Genomic DNA, 21,745 nt, shown 5'->3' with positions numbered 1-21,745 from the left:
AGTGCCAGGGAGCTCTCCTGCATGGTAGCACTCTATCACCTGAAAGGTCATTGATGTCTTAGACCTCTCGTGCTGCACAAAGCTCTCCCTGGCCCCTGCCAACAGATGGTCTCCCCCACAGTTTTCCATGGCCCTGTTTTGGAGGTAAGAGTACAACACAGTATGGCAGTGGGATGCACTGTGTTGGAGTGGTGCCAGACACGTTTGGTTTACTGGAACGGCCACGGAGGTGCCAGCAACTCTACAGGTAGGTGGTGGCCTCTTGGCTCTCCCGCTCTTTAGCCTGTGCGACGGCGACGTTGATGCACTGAAGCCACTCCTCAGCGTTCTTCTCGTCTTTGGCCTTGAAAACATAGGTCTTGCTGTCGGTGAAGATCTCAAAGGCCCGGGGCAGGCTGCGGTCCCTGCGCTTCTTTGCCACTGCTTTAACGCTCTGCACCTTGCTGAGCTCAATGGGGCAGTCGTCGGGGTCGTCTTTCTGAAACACAGGGAGGACAGACACAACCAGTTCATCTGGTAGAGCTTCCACTGTCTTAATAAACAGTTGAAGTCTCTAGAGCCGGGCTTGTAAACATTGCCCACGTGGGCAAACAGAAATATGGGGCCTTCCCAAAAGAGAAGCTAGAAACCCCCCTCCCGTGCAGTGACACGCTCCCCTACTGAACACCATCAGGTTTCATGGGCTGTCATGGTCTACTGCACCCAACAGCCAAGGGTCCATGCTGATGCCCATGAGCTCTTCCTCCTCAGCATCTGCACTTTTTAGTTCCAGCTTCAGCTGTTAACACGGGCGTTTCCTTTCTCTGGCTTTTAATAATGGTGGCCTTTGTTAACGGTGCCAGGCACAACTTGTGCCGATGGCAAATGCTTCCTAGGTAAAAAAATCAGCCAGTCCTCGGGGAGTGAAGCAAGCTGTCTTCACTTAAGCAGTGATAAGTTGTTCCCCTTCTCAGAGTCTCCACCCAAAATTGGAAGCAGCAGCTCCTTTTGTTGGTTTTGAAAACAGAACAGATTCTTTGAGTCTGACCTGGGAACGTGAGGGAAATCATGGCATTTCTCAATGGGGAATGGAGAATACAGGACAGTTTGGTTGCAACTTTGTTTGAAAATATATAAAGTATGCACATCTAGGAAATATTAGTGTCATTGTAAGAAATATGATGCAGGGAGCATAAGATAGGGTTGTACAAAATCATGGAAGTTTCCTGCAGGAGAAGAGAATTGTGAACTCATAAAAAATGTATAAATGGGTCTCCAGGTGAGGAGTTTAAGCCCAAGGCCCCCATTCCTCAAGAATATTTATGTTTCTCCTGTTGAGCTTCTTTTTACCAAGAACAGCAAGGCAGATTTTCCAAAAGCTTTCTGTTTCTATCATACAGGAAATGTCTGGACTGATCTGTGTGAGACTTAGGGGTTAATTATCTTGCAGGAGCTGAGCAGGAATCAGGAGAGGCTTCGGTGTGGGAACTGCTGTCTCCAGAGCTGCTCTCCCAGCAGACCAGGTCTGAAATGCAGGACCAGAGCTGGGCAGGGAGACTCCTCCTGCAAAAATGTCTCAGTCCTTCTGGGAAAGAACCAAGAACATTTTACTGTTCCAAGGAAAAGCTCATCTGAAAAGACCATCCAAAAGAAATCCCAAACCCAATGGTTGTGCTTCCTCTCTGGAATTTGATAGTCCCCCACCATTACCACTGATCTGCCACATTTCCACATCCATAATGAATACCCAGGATGTTTCCCAACTTTTGGAGATCTTCTGTGTTGCATACGTACCTATTATTTATAGTCAAGGTTTCCTACATTCCTGAAGTGCCATAATCCCTGGACAATCCCCTCCTTTCTGACTCAAAACAGCATTTAATCCATCCCTGGACCAGAGCAGCTCTCCATCAAGAGACGCTGTCACGAACCTGTCAGCAGGGCCAGTGCCGGGGTGAGCACACAGACCCCTGTGGGACACGGGAGGTCCCTGGACTGTGAACGGCAGCGACCATGCAGAGCCATCATCTTCCCAGCACATCTCCATCCCCTGGCATTGCTGCTGCTCGTTCTGGGATGGGCCATTTATTTGTCTGCCTCATTTATTTTTTATCAGGGACCCCATTCCAGACCTGAGAAGTTTTCTTTAAATCAATAATTTCTCAGTTCTGACCAAATGACTTTCCACGAACAATGAAGTTCATCTCCAACTTCACATGGGAACAAATGTTTCCAGAGTCGTCATTGATTCCTCCCGCACAACCACGGGACCACAGCAGTGGCCTACCCTCCCCTGCTGCCACAAACACCGATTAAGGCTTTATCAACAGGGTTAAACTGGCTCTGCACTGAAGTCTCACCTGGGATAAACATTTTATCCCAGGAAAATTTTATCACAGGAAATGCGAAGCAATGATAGATGCAAGAACCAAAACTTTGCACCCCATGAGCCAGACCCTTAGACTTAGCAGCCTGTCTAGCAAAAATGATATATATCCTTCATTACCACACAATGTTTGACCTCCAGTTGCTAAAGAAAATTGACTGTACCCTAGGCACATTTCTGTGAAGAAGTTTACCACAATTTTCCAGGAGTTTAGGATGTGGCTGACTTTCAGACCTCTTATATTTTGGCTTTCTCTGGGCCATACAGTTGCTTACACAGAGCAAATATTGTCCACATGGTTACCCAGACAAAGGGAAGGTTCATGGTGGGGCTCCAGGAATAATCAGGCACAGCCAGCTGGCCGTTTCACAATACCTCTTCTGTGTTAGGTTTGTATTTTTAAGTGAGCAGCGTGTAAAGCCCAAACACCCACACAGCACCCAGCCCTGCTGCACAGCGCCAGAGATGACAGGCAGAGTTGTCATGCTCAGCCAGGAGGACACCATCTGGCCTCGAAGACCACAGCAAGCACCAGATGAGGCTGGGCAGGAGCCTCTACCATCACTTTTGCTGGGCACAGCCTGTGGCCCCACATCTTGCAATGCTTTTGGCACCAGTACCTGGCCAGCGAGGTGTGGAATGCTGGGTGCTGGAGGTGCGCAGGAGTGGACCTCCTGTGGGATCTGAAAGTCACTCTCTTATTGTCCAAACCACTTCTGTGAGGCTTCATTCCTCCAGCCCTGCTTAAAGGGCTTAACATTTTCTCTTTAGTGTCTGCAATAGTCCACCCATGGCATGTGTGCAACCTAAACCGGTGGGCTCAGGGTTGCTCCAGTCTCCAAGCAACGGTTAATGGCAGGACTTGACTCTCGAAATTAGGCCAAAAATGTAGAAGCAACAGGATGTAATGCACCAGCTCGAAAGACTGATTACCCAGGTGCAATAACCCCACTGCTGTCCCCAGGAGGCTGGACGCCAGCCTGCTTCGCTGACAAACCAGTCCAGGTATTTGTGTTCAACATTGGAAAAAAAGAAAAAAAAAAGCAAAGAAGCCTTGAGTTTGCCAGTTAAAAAGGGAAAGTTAATCGAGATGAATTACACTGTTAAACAAAATCTGCTGTTCAACAATCTAATCTGCCAGCGTCACCCGCCTGCCACACGTTGCACATTCCCCGTGTGAACACAGGGAGCACCGAGAATGCAAATCCACAGAGGCAATTTCTGCTCACTAATCACATCCCAGGAGTAATCAAGGTATTCTGATGTGCCTTATGCCTGGCTCGTTTGGAGAGCTAATTAAAGCCATTCTGTTAAATACATTTCTATAAGCCAGTTGACTTGCTAAAAAATGACAATTATTCTGACACTCTTTCGAAAAGAAACATCAGCCAGGGCTGAGCTGCAGCTGTGGTACACGTACGGATTCAACTGGCTTCAGAATCATAACCAAAACACCAGGAAAAAGTCACTAGAAAGTAAGGAAAAGGCTGTTTCATGGACTACTTGCTTTCAGAAGGATTGTATTGTCCCACGAAAGGCACATCTTCCTCCTCGGCAGGACACCCTGTTGTATTTCCTATAGGAAGGGGCTCAGGGAGCCATTTAAGAAGCTTAAAGAGCTTTACTAGGTTTCTATCAAAATAAAGATTATTTACCAGAAATATTAAGGTTTGGCTATAGTTGGAAGTTGCTGCTATTTTTGGATTATCTAAGAAAAAGCTCTTGTACCAAAAATAAATAGTCTATTTTGCACAATGTTTGATAATTCTCACCACAAAAAGCTGAAGAAAATTAGTTTCTAACAACTGAGAAGTAATAACTAATGAGGACTGGATTCAATTACCTGCTCTGCCGTGCCCTGGGACACACTTGTCTCTCTGCCCTATTGGTATAAATTTGAAACAATTTCACAGAAATTTCAGCAGAATTTCTCTGAATTTAGATGTGGGTAGAAGTGAAAGAAAAAAACCCCTGTTCCTTTGGGAGAAAAGCATTTTAGCATCACCTTGCTTTAAACACACGTGTATTCCCTGCATAAATAACACCAATTATAATGCCATCCTCTCAAGAACAGTTATTAATGTACAAAAGCAGCCAAGACTTTCAAAAGCGGTGAACACTTGCTTGATTTTTGGACACTGTCCTGAGGTGTTCCCAACACGCTGAACATAACCATCTCCCCCGAACACTGCTGCTCCCATGAAAACTGGGGACCCAGAAATCACAGCTCACTTGCTGCACACTGGCTGTGGCTGCTACTTACCTTGCTGTCCCATGCCATGCCCTTTGCGAGTGGAAAAAAGATATTTACCTGAGCAGGATTTACTGAATTTGTGTTTATTCAAGGAAATAAAGAATCACTGGTCAAGACTTGAAACTTCTTTTTTAACCCACTGTAATTCCTTCAAAAAACAGAAGCTTTTGCACTACCCAAGAAGTGCCTGGGATGCCTCGGGGCAGAGGGGATGATGCTCAGGCACAGGTCACCAGCTAGTAGGGGATAAATTACTGAGCCACGGCTGTCACAGTGCTGAGCCCTGGGCATTTGTTGCCCTAACAAGCCAATCTAACGCTCTCAAAAATCTCACGTTCTTGATCCAGAAGGAAAAATATAACTAAAGCCAGTGAGCAACCCCTTGGCTGAAGTTGGCCATGCGGCCTACAGAGACCATGGACAAAGCTAAGTGGTGAAAACCTCTGGGAAATGGTGTTGGGGTGGAGGGAAAGAGAGAAATCAAACTGATGGTCATCTGACTTACGGATTTTCCTTTCCGAAAAAGCAGCTGGTTGCCAGCCAGAGTGAAGTAGCGAGTTTTCCACCTTTTGATAAACTTCCACCGGACTTGCTTCTCTTTAAGCTTGCCTTCAATCAGAGGTTGGCCGTCCTGATTTACAACTGGGGAGGTGAACACACAACAAGGGGGTTATTTCTGTCCTCCCTTCACCCCAGCTGAAAACCAGGCTTTTGCTGCGATGCAGAAAAGGTTTTTTTTGCAGTTTAGCTGTGTCAGCCCCAAGACCACATTCCTCCTGACCTCAAGCATTCAGCTGTCACTTCGGAAAGAAATTTCAGCCCTTAGTCGTGTTTTGCTTGGGAGGCCGTGCAGATGGAGCTGACAGCTCGGACTCCTCTGCCCATCACTTTTGCTATTCCCTTAGCCATCGCGTTCTTCTCCCCACCACCACGCCTCCCAGTTGCTCCTCAGCCCTGCAATAACAACTTAGAATTTCAAGCAATTGAAGGCAGGCATTTATGTTGTCTCTGAGGCTCTAATCCACACTACAGAGTTCAGTACAGTTATATTTCTGCTATGCAGTATTTTGGATAAGAATATTTTGAGGATATCACTCTCCATTAACTGCACTAGTTGCTTCATTGCAGCAGCAGCCCTACGGAGAAGGAATCAAGAGCCAGAAGCGGGATGTCCACCTGGGGCTGAGGGACCATCCCACTGGAATGACTGCCAACCTCTCATGGGTAAGTCCAGCCCAGAGATGTGATTTTTTGCTGAGAAAGGGGTTGGTGAGTCCCAGGGCTTTGTCTCCCAGACATGACCCTTCCCTTCCTCAGCCTCCCGAGACACAACTCCTTCTTCCCTTGGGAAAGGGATGTGTTTATTATCAGCCCACGCTTACCCAGCGTTCCAGCAATAACCTAGCCCTGGGCTTTGTAGAGGTCACTCCCTGTTAGATCTTTATTATCTTCTCTAGTTCTCTCTTCAGGAATATTTCAAAGGTCATTTAACATTAAGAGTCCATTTTGTAAAAAATAATCCTTACAACAAACCCAGAGTTATCTGCATCCTGTCAATATCACAGCACTGACTGGTTGGGAATATGATGTTTTCTATCACTTTTGCATTTCTAAACCAACACAATTTATTTTGACATCTGGATGGCCAAAGGCCAGAGCAACTCATGGCTCAGCCCCCAGGGACTCAGTGTCTGTCCCACTCCCTCAGGAGCGGTCAGGATCTTTTCATCATGTTACCCATTGAGGACATTGATGTTTTTACCACCTTGTGGCACAATTAACTTACAAACTATTAGTGTGTCATTGGTGTCAATAACACTGCCTCGCCTGTACCCTGGGTGGTAAGAGCTAAATCAGCATTTCTGCCACACGTGAGGATAAATGCCATCCTTACTGAGCCTACTTTAAATACAAGATGGGCAACTCTGCCCAAGCCAAAGATGAGGAAGGAGAAGGAGGAGAGACACAAAAGCTCCTGTCCCCCTGATGACCTGTGCTACAGCATGTTGCCAAGAGTAATCTAAAATGTAATTAAAAATACATAGTGTACAGTATCGAGTCCAATAACCCTAATGACTGTTATCGGCATGGAAGCAGAAATACAGGCACGCTCAGCTACCTTACCTTCATCTCAGCCACTTCCCAGTCCGTTCATCTTCAATAGGTGGTCTGAAAAGTGGCTTCGAGTTGCCTTAGAAAAATAACTTATGTTTGTCACTATAGATTTCCCTTCAATCAATTCCCTTGAAAATAAAAACCAAATAAAGTCTCTAGAAAAGGGAAATAAACCTTTTTTTTCCTCTTATTGCAAAATTATTGCTATATTTTAAATGACTTGCAGAATTCCAAGCACTGTGTGAATATGGGGAAGCACCTTGCACTTCCATTTACAGCATGTTCATAAGGTTGTGGCCATCTCTACCGCCAGCCCTGTGACCATGGTGCTCACCTGTGATCAGTATTCACTGGCACTTACCTCGGCTGGAAGCATACAAGGTTTTGGGAGCTGGAAGAGCATTCCCAAACCTTGTATGCAAAAAGGAATTTTCCAGCACAAGAAAAGCCCAGCAACCAAGGGGATCACCACGGGCTTTAAACCATGGCTGCAGAGCAACCTGAGCCACTGCCCTTCACAGGCGGAGCATACAATTTAACAATTCTGTAGTACCACAGCTGGGTTTCTTTTTCCTTTCTCTTCTCTTTTCACACTGATAGACAGGACATGATGGATCAGATAGGCTGAAGAGCAGTCCAAGGCGTAAGCAGCCTGAGAAAGGATGTTTTTTGATGTGATGTTTGATTTGGAGACCTTCCCAGCATCTGTTGGATGGTCAGTTATCCTCTGGCTGGCCGGACTTGCATACCTTGGCATGAAAGTTTATCCAGAAATGCTTTTGCTTGAAAATGTTTGCTATCGTCTGTGCCTGAGCCTTTCAAAGCCCCAGGCTCAGTAGGTTGGTGTGATGCTGAGGATGCGAGGTGGGCTGGGTGGTCAATTGCAGCCACCAAAGGTAGCACCTGGGGTTTCAAAAGCTTTACAGCTTTTTGGACACATACCTCTCTTCACTACCTCCTGTCTGGTACAGGAAACCAAACAACGCAAATACAATGCATCAGATTTAGATAAAGAATGTATTTTTTCCCCAGTGTTGTTTATATTGGCAGAGAGGCAGGCTTTGGGGGTCTTCAGTGTGTACTATTTCAATTTCCTCGAGAAAGGCTATAAATATTTCTGTCTATGCAGATAGGGAGTTTTTGGAAGGAGATGGACCGAATGAAAAGGGGGGTGGCCAGGTTTCAGCTCCGATGGGGAACTGCAGCTGTGATTTCCATGATAAAACCAAGGTCAGGCTCTGCTCCTCACAGCCCGTTGCATCCCTCGCTCTTGGGAAGATGTGGCAGCTCTTCCCTGTATATCTGCTTACTGGCACCAATGCCTTACACCACCCAACCTGACACTGCACGAAGTAAAACAGAGGCTTGCTTCCTCCCTGCATATTTTTTGTCACTGTAAAATGGCACAAATTTATGGAGAAGCTGGTTTGGGGCCGCACCCATTTCTCAACACGGTCTGTAGCAGGACAGAGCCTCATTTTACAATGTGCCCCTCAATAAAAACTTTGCAATTGTGTTAAATATTGTTTTCAGAACTACTACAGATACACATTTGTTTTAGAGATTTGCTTAACTGGCAATTTCTTCTCCCCAGCCTTTCAGAGAAGCATGGGTGGGGTGGGGGCTGTTTTCAAATAAATATACAGTTTATGAGAAAATTGCAGAGATGGGACCAAGAAAAGGCAAAGCTGAGGGGAATTACAGTCCTTGGCCATGAGGACTTTATGACATGCAGTGATGTGGTGCTTCTGTGATAGCTCTGTCCTGCCTCCGTGCCCTGGCCAGCTGCTGGGGATGTGCATGGGAATAGGGTATGGGGCTGGATGTTACATCTGAGGTGGAACTTTTTAAACCCTCTGCTGAACAGGCTGGGCACAGGGGGATGGAAAAGACCCAGATGGAAATCTCACAGCTCTATGGCAGGGAAAACAAAACAGGGCAGCCCAGACTCCGTACATCCCTCTTCCTCCCTGCCATGGGTTTCTGAAGCACAGGTCCAGGGCAGATGCCTTTGTGAAGAAGGCTCGTGCCATGCAGTCTACGCTGAATTTACACTCATATTAAACTACTTAGAGCTATCTGCCGATGAATTGATGGCAAAAAAATCCTGCATAGGCACAGTCCCCATTTTCTAGACAAGAGAAAGAGTGTCCTGTGCAAAGCTCTCTAATAACAACTAACCCTGGTCAAACAGAGAAAAGAGCAGCTGAAATCCAGCTCACACAGGCAAGAAGGTATCATCAAATGCCACCGAACAAAACATACCAGAGAAAATAATCAGGTTTGAGAAAGGAAAAAGTTGGGTTGGTTTGTTGGGTTTTTTTCCAGTTAAATTTGTTTCTGCAAAAAAATTGCGTCCATGGACCATCAGACTTGAGGGGAGTGTTGGCATTTGGACCTGAGCAGGACAGTGTGGTCATTTCTGCCTGCAGCTGCACTGGTGTCCTTTAGAATGGACACCATCTGCTGGCAGTGGCTTGGTGGAAGAAACATGTACTGGGAACAGAAGGGCTGGTTTTCTTTCTAAACAGCTTTCTGAGGCTGTATCAGGTATTATCTGGCATTTCTGCAGCTGAGATTTGCTGGGATACGCATAATGGTCATCCTTAAGGGTCATTCCTCTTTGGGAGCTGAGTAAAAGGACAGACCTGTCGGGTCAGCAGCTGCATAGCAGGTCTGAGTATGAAGCCTCATGCTCTCATACCAGCCACTTCATATTCTGGTCACTTTGTTCCTCTTTTATACAATCAGCATTATAATTTGTCAGATTTGTAAGAACAGATAAAAAGTTTTAAATTTTTTATAATTAATTTTAAACAGCATCTTATTGTGCAAATGCCTCATCAAATTTCTAACATGATGTATGGGGTAATATCCCCGTCATTCCCATCATTTACCATTCGCATGTGCATTCTCTTGGTGGAGGATGTTTTGTCACCATGAGAATAGGCAGTTTGGCGTCAGGAAATTGCCATCCCAGTAGCATGTGGGTGATAATAACAGGGCACGGCTCTGCATCGTCTGCCAGGATGAAGTGTCAGAACTGCTGCGACAAAGTCTACCCAGTGAGAGACAGAGAGCAAAAAACTGTGAATCTGAGAAACTCAAACCAGCAGCACCAAGTAGCAAGCTTTCCTGGAGCGTGCATAAAAGAAAGAAGAGACAACTTCACTTCAATAAAAATGACTGAGATAGGACAGGAAAAGATTTTTTACTCCTACATGATAAGCATAAAGACTTATTATTATAATGCTCACTGTAACTTTCAGAGCATGATGACAACTGTATAAACATCTAGATACAACAAAAGAAGGACTTGATATGAAAAGACAATTGCTCAGTGGTTGGGTCTTGTGCATCTACCTGGTTCCTGGTCCCACGGGAACAACTTTGATACCAATTCCAGTGCAGTAGGAACATACTTTAACCCAAAATAAGAAGGTGTAAAGTGCAAAACGTTCAGAGACCAGAAGATACTGAGGTGGTTGGTGGTCAGTAATGCAACATGAGAAAGGAAGTGAATGTGCGACTTTGGCCTAAAATGGATTTTTATGGCCAAAATATTTCAAAAACAGGATTTACTAAAGAAATGCTGATCTCTCTTTAAGCAGCCGGTGGCTGGAAGCAACACTAACAGAGCACTTCTCGTGTACATCCACAAAGAATCCCATAGGAAATTCTGATGTCAGCTTCCAAAGTCGTCGTAATGAATCTGATGCCAGTATGTCTGAGGGTCTGATTAGAAGAAAAAGATTCATGAAAGATAAGAATGAAGCTCTTTTCCAATATTTTTCTAAGTCCTTTTGCTTATTTTCATTGCGGTTAACTTCACAGAATCAGAGAATAATTCAGCTGGAAGAGAGCTCAAGGGGTCTCTCATTCAACCTCCTGCTCAAAGCAAGGTCACTTATGGGGTCACGCTAGGTTGCTCATGGATTTATCCATGCAGGACTTGCAAATCTCAACAACATCTCTAGGCAAGCTGTTTCAATGCTTGATCATCCTCACGGTGGGAAAGTTTTCCCTTGTAGGCAATCTGAACCTCTCCTGTTCCAATTTATACCTGTTACCTCTTGCCCTCCCATCACACACCACCGAAAAGAGCCTGGCTCTGTCTTCTTGATGACCTCTTTGTAGTTATGGACAGACTACTATGAAGTGCCCCATCAGCTCTGCCTGCACCAGCCCTTCTCCTTGTCCCTCCTCACAGGGCAAAAGCTTCAACCTCCAAACGTCTTGGTGGAGCCTGTCCCAGTCCTTATTGGGATTTTACATGGTCACCACTGTAGCCATTCAATACCTACTGTGTGAAGAGCAGGAGCAAATGCATGCACTAAAGGGTGGGTGTCAAGAGGACGGGGCCGGTCTTTTTTCAGTGGTGCCCAGTGACAGGACAAGAGGAAACGGGCACAAACTTGAATGTAAGAAGTTCCACCTAAACACGAGGAGGAACTTCTTTACTTTGAGGGTGGCAGAGCACTGGAATAGGCTGCCCAGGGAGGTGGTGGAGTCTCCTTCTCTGGAGACATTCAAAACATGCCTGGACAAGTTCCTGTGCAACCTGCTCTAGGTGGACCTACTTTGGCAGGGGGGTTGGACTAGATGATCTCCGGAGGTCCCTTCCAACCCCATGAGATTCTGTGATTCTGTGATTCTATGGACCTCTGTGAGCACGGACATCATGAGTAAGTCCGTACTGCCTCGGAAACGCAGAGCTTTACTCTTCTGTCTGAACTCTTCCCAAATCCAAACGCAGTAGCTGTGACCCCCACTTCTTTCCATGGCAGAGCAGTGTTATATGAAAGCAGTATCTGCACTACAGTTAGAAGATTGCTTAAAAATGCAATCAGCTGCCAATTGGAGTGTGCACGTTCCTTAAACACATAATAATTATTGGAAAATTATGTCTAGTTTTGCTTTCTTCCCATCGCATGAATAAGGATAAATCAAAAAACTTCAGAAAAGTGATACAAGAATGAGTTAAGATCGATCTTTCACATGATTATTCATATCACGAGAGACTAATGAAGTGTATTCTCCTTAATTTGCCCAAGCAAAAATCAAGATGTGACATTAGAAAGTCTACAAATAGGGATTTTCTGCGTAGCAGGGAAGGGCATAATGTGATGTGGTGTTTAGAGATAGACTAGAAATTACGTCCCATCTTAACAGTGTGGTTAAATTACCTGAGCAACAGCTTAGGCGTGTCATGGGTTCTCCTTCAGTTGGCTTTAGGTTTAGACATCTTTAGAAAAATATGCAAAAGTAATACAGATCAAAGAGAAAACACTTCTTTGATATAAGCATTACCAGACTAGATTCTTTGACTATTGTTTATAGAAGGTGAAACTAAGTGATCCCATAATCTCTGGGTTTGAAATCACTCTGTGTGGTGGTATGCTAGCATGTATGATGAGATCTTTAGCTTGAAAAAATGGAGCTAAAGGATTCAAAAGGTTGTATTTACTATATATTTGTCATTACTTTTTTTGTTCTGCAGAACACACAATAAAGCTACAACTATTTTCCAAACTTAAAATGAAAAAATATTTACTATAATATCCATTGCTTCTTAAACTGTCTCAATATAGACACTAACTCCAAAATCAATTTAATCCTGAACAGTAGCCAATGATGTAAGTGTCCATTGGAATTATTTTCTATTAATTGTAACTTGCTTTCTTTGCAGACCTACAATGCATCAAGCTTTAAGTAGTTTGGCTACTGAATAAAAAGTAAAAAAATCTTCCAAACTCTTCCAAGATGAACTCGAGACAGATGAAAAACAAAGTATTAAATCTTGCATTTGATGAAACATAAAATCATCCACAAAAATTCAGTCCAATCATGAATGATCTCAATGATAATAAACTCCTCTTAACTTGAAAGAATGGAATGTGTGGGTGGCAAGCAGACAAAGATAAATGCAATTAACCTAAGGGAATATGGATTCACTCTCTCTCATTAATCATCACGTTTGGTTTTGTTGAAAACCTGGAAAGGACACATTACTGAATGCCACTTTTTATAATTTTCAAGCAAGCATTATAGCTGGGATATTTCAGTTCACTAGATAATCACCACTGCTAGCAAAAGATAAATGTATTCAGGAGTTAATATGGTGTAGGCTATTCTGAGTGAATTGCTTTTTTAAAGAGGAATTCATAAAAAAACCCTCAGTTTTACCCGAATCATTGCCCACGGGCACAATGTCTCTTCTGCAGCCCACAGGGATTACTGCAATTTCTTTGTAAGCTTCCAGAATAGGGAATGTACTGCAATTCCCTCTCCAGCTATCAAGTGGTTTTACAGAATTTTTTTGTGCAAGAGCTTGCGAAGCCAACTGTCAATACAGGAGGTTATGTTGAAATGAGGCTCTTAAAGCCAGCGCTTCCTAACAAGAGGCTCACACTGCATTTACCAAAAATTTCAAATGCTTTGTATCTGTGCTTGAACAGTTGTCATTTAAGAAAAAATAATAGCGTAACCTGGTTTTCCTAGCTCTGAGACCAGGTGCACAGTCAGAGCAAATACATGTGTCTGAGCAGATGAGGAGGATTTGTGGGAATGCTCTTCCCCCTTGATGCGGGGTGGCAGGAAAAAACAATTTGGGGTAATTTAACAGCACTTCTGCTAATGTGTGGTTGTATAAGAAATGCTTTGCAATGAGAAGAATGCATGAGAAATATTCCAGCTTTCTCTGGGTTAATTGCCACTTTGGGTAGATCCACCTCATTGCTTAAGCATAACTGCCTCTTTCCTCACAAATTCGGCCTCCAAGTGCAGTCCAGCTCCAAAAATCCCCCAGCTACATCCGAAAAAAACCATCATTGATCTGGCATCCTACGGCAAGATTGAGGCTTTAAGGCATAATGCTTTTCTAAGTCTGGAGGATAAATGGCATCTTGCACCACGGCATCCAAAAAATGCAACAAAACCCAACATTAACAAAAACCAAAAGGCAATAACAGAAAAAGAATTTGCCTCTGAAATCCTTCTTTAGGAAGAATTTGGTTGCTAAACAGCATTGCTGAGAGGAAGAAATTACTTTCTTGTCTTTCAAAAGTATTTGAGATTCCAAAGGGTCTGTCCACTGTGGAATGAAAAGAAAAGATGTTTTACAGCCTTTACATTTCTTACCAATTCAAGGAGACGTCTGAATCCTCTTTTTTGTGTCAGATCTTATAAACCCCAAGAGAGTTGGGGAGTCTTATAAACCCCTGGAGTCTGGTCTGGGGAAAAGTCTCCCACTCTGGTATGACTTTTCCCAGCTGCCGCAGCTCCACATCACCAATACTAAGGTGAATTTGTCATTCACCTGCAGATTTTTATTCCATTGAGCACTGACTTCCACACTCCTTTCCTACACCTGAGCTTTCATATGACCCATTCAATACTTAATTTTCTTGATCTTCTAAAGCTTTGAGAGCTGTGAAGCAAATCCCGATATTCACAATGTGCCTTTCTTACAAAAATTTCTTTAAACCAAGACAAAAAGAGTAATTGCTCATAAAAAGGACAAAAATATTCTGTGCCCTGTTCCTCCTGTTTCTGACTGTCCTCAAAGGCATCCCTGAACTCTCAGCCCTGGCTCTAAAACAAAGGGGAAATGGTGATTTTCATAGATGCTGACATTAATAAAGTCTTCTCTGACTTCTCCTGGGCCAGGGCCACAGAGACAGCCCGGTGGCTGGGCAGGGAGGAGGACAGGCTGGATGGGGGAGAGCCAGGTGGACCTCTGAGCAGTGGTAACCCTGCAAACACCAGGCACCATCCTTGGTTACTGCAGCGCTCCTTCCAAATGTCATAGAATCATAGAACCATTTTGGTTGGAAGAGACCTTTAAGACCATCAAGTTTAACCCTTAACCCAGCACTGCCCAGTTACCACTAAACCATATCCCTCAGCACCACATCTACACGTCTTTTACATACCTCCAGGGATGGTGACTCAACCACTTCCCTGGGCAGGCTGTTCCGATGCTTGAAAACCCTTTTGGTGAAGAAATTTTTCCTTATATCCAATCTAAATCTCCCCTGGCGCAACTTGAGGCCATTTCTTCTTGTCCTATCCAGGCATCCTCTGTGTTCTCGAGTACTCATGGTACGCGAGAAAAAGAAAGCAAACTCTCTAATTATTACATCTGCTGAGAAGGTAGCATTTCACTTAACACCTTAATGCTATATTTGCATTTTTTCCATTGAACTTTAGTTGACATCATACAGATACAAGCTAGATAAAAGGTAACTAAAAAAAATTATTTGTTTTTCCACTCCTAGAAGAGACAGTATAATTCAGAAGGGCCTATATAAGTACCAGCATATAGGAATGAAGTCTAATTTGTGCCCGGGGCTGCTGAGGAAGCTCCTGTCCCCCCTCCACAGTTTGGGAGCGATGTGGGCAGCCTCCCCTCACTCAGCTGGCCAAGTGCTTCCACACATCTCCACACAGAGTGGATTTTGGCACTTCTTGGGAAGGACAGAACTGCTCCTGGCGGCAGAGTCATGGTGCTGTGCCACACACACCTTCCCACACCATGTCCTGCTTCCAGCCCTTCTTAGACCTCTCCTTGGAGGACATGGCACTTTGTCAGGAGAGCAAAAGGGAAGCAAGGTGTCAGCTGTCCTTTGATGTCTCCAGACTAGTGTCATCAGCAGAACCCATGGCATCAAGGAAATGGTGCCCCCCCCAAGGATATCATCCCCAAGGATTGTCTTTGCCACCTTCATCTGGTCTGTTTGCTCCAAGGCAGCTGCCCTACCAGCACCATCAATAGGTTGCTACAAACACTCTGCATTTTGGACTAGTTAAATGTCTTTGAAAATTTGAAACAAAGCTCTTTCATCAAGCTTTGAAATTTTAAGCAAAAATTCCTTTTAGCTTGACTTACGTCTATCACTGATGTGATGGACAAACCACAGAAAGATCACGGTACTGAGATGAAATTTCAGCTCAAAGCATGATTTCTTTTATGGTTGTTGAGTCCCACGAGAGTTGTGGAAGGAGCAATATGGTCAAACACCCATGAAATGAGCACGGGCAGCCCAGCCTGCAGCAGAGGCTGTGCCACTCTTGCAAAACTTACTAAATTCAGGGTTGATGAAATATAAAGAGATGCTAGCTGTTAAAATAAATAGCTGACACAGCCATTTATTCAAAGGCTTGGCCAAAATATGCAAAATTCTTGGCCAGAATTGTGCAGACTTTTACAGAGTGGCAAAAAACATCTAAGGCCATTCCTCTAAATCTCAGTGCACTGATCTAAAACACATGGCTATCAGAAAGCTTCAGAAAAGTGGTCACCAGGATCTTTTACCTGTAAAAAAGTGTATTTTCCACTCACCCTGTTTTCTAATATAGCTGAAGTATTATGGCTGTTGTTAAGCACTGCCTTGCTCCTAAGAAGATGTGTACTATGGATTCAATTATATTAAAGCAAATAATTCTGAGAACAAAGAAGACATTAATCGGGTGTAAGATCTATGCCAATGTTGCCTGACATGTGGCACCTGTGCAGTCTCCAGAGGACCTGGGATGTGGTCCAGCAGATGCAACTCCTTTATCTGGACACTGCAAGATGGGTGCAGATCCCTCCCATTCCCCAGGGGTTAGTAGTCATGCAGATTTATGAGCCTGCATTAATTTTGGATTGTATCCCTCTAAGCATACACCAAATAAGGTTTGTGCTTGACACTATATCTCACCAGAGATGCTGAGACAAGAGGAGTTTAATGGAGAATTCCAGTTAAAGTAGACACTGCCTGTGCTGTGCTGGAAGGTTTGCTTTCCCTTTTCCCCAACCTCTGCCACCATCACCAGAGACACAGTGTTATCTGTGAGCTTGGCTCCATCCTCCACCCACCATGCACAGCCCACCAGCGACGAAGGCAGACCACTTACCTGTTGCCTTTTCAGGGTTATTGCACATGAAGCACTGCCAAGTTCCAGCTTCCTCGCTGTAGCCAAATAAATCAAAGAACCTCACTTCTTCCAGGTGCATCTGCACATGGTCCAGGTCCTAGGCCAATAACAAGAAAAACCAAACTCACTCACGAGGTGAACCACTGCACAGTTAACAGCTCGTAACCTGAAATCACAGAGGGATGCACAGCGAGTGCCAAGAGTCCTCTTCCATGTGTCTCCAGTGGGCAAACAACCTACCGGGGCAAATGTGCTAAGCAGGATGTACCTCTCTCTCTAGCATGAGGAGCAGCTAAGATATATATCGATATAGATATATAGAGATAGATATTTACATAATAATAATAAAACAGTCCATAGGAGGCAGAGGACTGGTCTGGGGTGGGTTTTTTTTGCCTCTTCAACACTGCTGCCAGCAGCGTGCTCAGCAGTCCTGCCCAGCACGTCTCACACCAACTGAAGCACCTTGATTACCTCCATCTCTCTCTCAGAATTTTTTTCAATGATCCAGAAGGTAGCGGTCTCTGCTAACAATGCTGGGGACTTCCCCCTGTCCACCCAGAGTGCCCATCAGAGCAAGAGCGAGTAGCTGGGGACCACTTTATTTTTATTTTTTTCTTTTCTTTTTTTTTTAATGAAAAATAGGGGCTCTGAACCCAGCTGCCTGTGTGAAGCACTAACACAAATGTTTAACGTGAATGTTAATATGAACATTTCCAAAAACCCAGCAACAACAGGGCTGATTTATCTCACACAAAACACACCGAGGTAAACGTGACGTTATTCTGCCAGTGCCAAGCCAGGGAAGTAAGGATTACGCATCTACAAAGTAAACTGAATGTCTGACTTGATCAAAGAAACCTATAGAAAGTATACTTGCAGCTTCAAGTACAAGAAAAGCCAGAGGGTATTATTTTTAAGGCAATTAATAATACTGTATAATTCAGTGTATTTTAAATCCTGCTATTTTATTTTAAAACAAATAGTGGTCTCCCAATTAAACAAACATTGGTGTAAAATAACAGCAACCAAGTTACTCACTGCAAACACAAAGGGAATTGCCAGGACCGCTCAGAAAACACTCTTATTTATTTGCACGGGGTCTCCACGGATCTGCAATGTCGCATACAGCAACCCAAGGAAAACACGGATTTACGCAGTCAGTGGGGAAAATACCATCCCTTGCCAGGGACATTAGTTCAACGCACTGAACTGGGCTGTGCAAAGGATGGAATTGTCCGATTCAGGCTTTTTCAGACAAGCTTTAATGAAGGAGAGGGAGCAGGAGGCTGGCTGGCTCAGGGAGACCCGGCAAAACGGCATCCCTCCTCCCCAGCCTTTTTTGACCCGGAAAAAGGCCAGGAAAGTACTGTTTTCACAAGAACTGAAACATCCAAGACCACTTCAGACCTCCAGCCATCACCCTGGATAACAAGCTCAGCTGAGCCAGACACTGAGTTTTAAAGGCCAGGTTGGATGGGGCTTTGAGCTAGTTTGAACTAGCGGGAGGTGTCCCTGCTCATGGCAGGGGGGTGGAAGTAGATGATCTTTAAGGTCCCTTCCAACCCAAACCATTCTATGATTCTATGAACAGGGGCTGTCCCCACCCTCTCCACGCTGGAGGCCATCTCCTGATGGCTGTCTGAACGAAGGACGGCAAGGCAGAATTGGGAGCACAACCCATGACCTGAGGAGCTCCAAACGACAAAGGTTTTCTTCTTCCCTTTCCAGCAGGAGCATGCAGAGAAATGGGCTTCAAAACACACAGGAAGATAATGACCACATGCGGAATGTCTTGGACACACACTGGCTTTGCTTATCGCAGGCAGCAGGCCCACAGCTCAGCTCTTTCCACCACCCTTGCGTGGGAGATGAGTGACCAGGCTGCACCAGGCAGATCCTGCACCCCCTGGCTGCCTCAGTGGGTTCCCTTGTAATGCTTGACCGTGCAATTCCTCACACCTCCTGAGCCTGTTCCCCAGGATCAGGGCTGTGTCCGTACCTCTGCACAGTCAGCCACTGGGCTGCCCTGCCCCAGCATGCTGAAACTGGTTTATACTGGGGGGATCATGAGTAAACCTTGATTATTAATGGCTCTTTATACATTGCTGAAGTTCTCATTTTCGTCCAAAGAGGAATTCTATACATTTAAGGAATTGGGCTGGCTTCTGTGCTGTGTAAGCAGGAGCGCTGTGCAGCTTCTCTCCGTATTTCTCCAGCTGGCCCGTGGGTAGTAGATCTGACAGTCTGAGGCTCCCTGCCTCCATTCAGGCACTTTGTGCATGGTGTGGAGTCCTGAGCAGATCCTCCCCGGGCAGTAGAGCCGAGTCCTCAGGAAGGACAGACCACACCAGCCTCCCCATTGCAGGCTCCCCGATGGAGGGGCAGATGTCCCTGCGAGCAGGGAACGGCAGAGCAGAGCATGGCCAGCAAACATGCCCTGTCCCAATGTGCCCTGATCCTCCTCCTGCTGTGGCATAAACAATGCAAAATAACGATGGTGCTGCTCTCAGTGGGTCTGTGCAGGACATTGGCACTGGAACAGCCTGCCCAGGGAGGTGGTGGAGTTGCCATCCCTGGAGGTATTTAAGGAACGTGTAGACATGGCACTTCAGGGCATGCTCTAGTGCCCGAGATGGTTGGTTTGTGTCTGTTTGTGGGTGGGTGTGGTGTGGGGTTGGGGGTGTTTGTTTTGGTTTGGTTTTGGTGTTTGGTGTTGTTTTTTTTGTGGGTTTTTTGTTGGTTTTTTTTGTTGTTGTTGATTGGACTCGATGATCTCAAAGGTCCCTTCCAACCAAGAAGATTCTGTGATTATAAGGGCACGTGGATCATGCTGAACAAAAAGCCTAGGAGCTTCTCCATCCTGGGAAAAATCTCTTAGTGGCTGCAATGAGCCAACTCTGGACTGAAAGAGAACAAATATCACTGAAATATCAATGCAGCAATCTTTCTTTTCCACTCTGTACTCTAGTACGCTTGAAATAATCTGCAATAAGCTGCTTATTTCAGGAGGGGAAGCACAGGGAAAAAAACTAATTGGAGAGGAGAGATTTATCTCATCCCCATGCTCCATCATCTTGAAAACTTCAGTGACTCCATTGTAAAAACGTGGCGCTTCTTTCTGCTGTGTAAACTGAGATAGCAAACAAAGGAACAGGAAGAACAGAACTACCAATGGCTTAAAAATGTTAATTATTCTTTTGCAAGGCTGCTCAACAAAAGCCTCTCTTAAGGCATCACATGGGGCTCGTAAAGTAGTCACCATCTCACTCTTCTGACACAGCATGAGTCAACACAAAGAATTCAGCAACGAGCTCAAAACCGGCTTAGTTTTTGTAATGTGGCCTGCGTGTACTTTGATAAAGAACTATGAAGCAACCAAACGGAAATCTGTAAGGATGTACATCTGGAAATGCTTTATTTCTGGCACATCTTAAGCCATGTTGTATAAATATTTTTTGTGGCATGAACAGGCTGCCCAGTGAAACACGGCATGCTTTCTGTAAGCCAGGTATTCGCTGCAATTCCTTGCACACGCATCCTGGGCCAAATTCAGAAACTACTTACAGTGACGTAAATCTCAAAATATTCCTCAGAATTTACTCTGGAATAAATCATTGATGTAACAGATTTTTCTCCACGTTTGCAAAATGCCTTAGAATACATATTGAAAAAAAAAAAAAAAATCTAAATTCATTTACTCTGAATCAGCCACAGGGTCACAGGGCAAAAGCGGAGTGATTGCAGAGCAGCGTTGCAGCACGGACTCCGCTGTGGTTCCTGCTGGCTGCTGGGGGTCAGACCTTCCCCACACGCTCACAGCACAGAAATTCCTCAGTTCTGATAAAGCATTCAGACATTGCTGACATGTGACGCATAAAACTTAATATAAAATATAATACAGGATGCTGACATTGCATTTATATCAACAGATTTCAAAATATTTTAATTTAAAAGTGCTATGCTTATTGAAACAACCACACCCCCATAATTTTGCTTCCTGCACTGCTGGTACAGGAATAAATATAACAACTACAATGATTTTGTCAAATCATTCACAATATTTCAAGTTCTATTAGCAATGGGAAGAACTTATGAAACGAAAATTTCAGATTACTGCAGAAGCTGAGTCTGTCAAGCAAAGTAAGGACTGGGTCATGCTGGGAATGCTCCGGCGAGATTTTTTTGGGATGTAAAAGATAAAGGAAACCTGCCTTATGGTAGGCCTAGGTCTCACTCCCAGAAAACTCAAAGGGACTTTTATCAGTAAAACAAATGGAAATTGCACTAGAAAAAAACTCAGGTATTGGATTGATAAGGAAAAACAAACCAGAGAAAATAAATCCAGCAGCACACTGCAGAGACCAAGACTGAATGTTAAAGTCTTTTACCATTTCAGATGCATTACATCTGCCTGACTGTCTCCAGCCTCCGAAGGCTGTTAGGCAATCTGCAGCTCCCAGAGTTTCCAAACTTCAATTGACTGCTTAATTCATTAAATCAGTGAAGATCAGTATCTCATTTTCCAGCTCTGCTATTTTGGGAACTCAAAGATACTCTTACTGTCATGGAGTGACGAAAGTTCCCAAAATAGGCCAAATGCTAGTATCTGAGCAGTAGTAGGATTATGCAACTGATGTGCTGGAGACTAATCACGTTTCTGGGGTGTTGGATGTTTTGTAGACTTTATGTGCACGATGTGCTACATCTAATCCTACTCATGAAGGCATGCTCTTCCCTAAGCTCTTTATTCACCCCAAACTCCTTTACACTCCACCAGCTCCGACTTTTGACTAGTAGATCTTGGCACGGACTCAAGCAAGTATTGAACAGAAAAGCAGTTCTAATGCCTTCGGATGAGTCAGGCTAGGATTTCAATAGCAGCCAAAATACTTAGTGCAAGCTCCGCTGTATCTAAGCAAAACCGGCCCATAATGTGGGTCAATATGGGGATCCCCTACTACTTTTACGAGCCACAGCAGGAGTTCCCACTTCAATGCAACATTATCTCGGGGGCTCGGAAGGTGTTTCTGACAAAACTCCTGTTTTTAAATCAGCCATGACCTTAGTAAATTAATCTTGTTCAGTCA

At 44.5% G+C, this 21,745-nt stretch overlaps 1 protein-coding gene across 2 annotated transcripts in view; it reads right to left on the bottom strand.

Annotated features, from left to right (window-relative positions):
- Window positions 1-241: 241 nt before the first annotated feature.
- Window positions 242-21,745, bottom strand: part of VEPH1 (ventricular zone expressed PH domain containing 1) — an 81,345-nt gene continuing 59,841 nt past the window's right edge. For both annotated transcript variants that reach the window (XM_074153717.1, XM_074153718.1), the window contains 3 exons: window positions 16,635-16,752; window positions 5,125-5,261; window positions 242-478 (listed from right to left, as the gene is read on the bottom strand). In XM_074153717.1, coding sequence (XP_074009818.1) covers window positions 242-478; window positions 5,125-5,261; window positions 16,635-16,752 — 492 coding nt within the window. The remainder of the gene's footprint in view (window positions 479-5,124; window positions 5,262-16,634; window positions 16,753-21,745) is intronic.

Source organism: Numenius arquata, chromosome 9 (genome assembly GCF_964106895.1).
Source record: "Numenius arquata chromosome 9, bNumArq3.hap1.1, whole genome shotgun sequence".
NCBI classification, from domain to species: domain Eukaryota; kingdom Metazoa; phylum Chordata; class Aves; order Charadriiformes; family Scolopacidae; genus Numenius; species Numenius arquata.
Note: the sequence above shows the minus strand (reverse complement) of the source record. Positions and strands in the feature narration are given on the sequence as shown.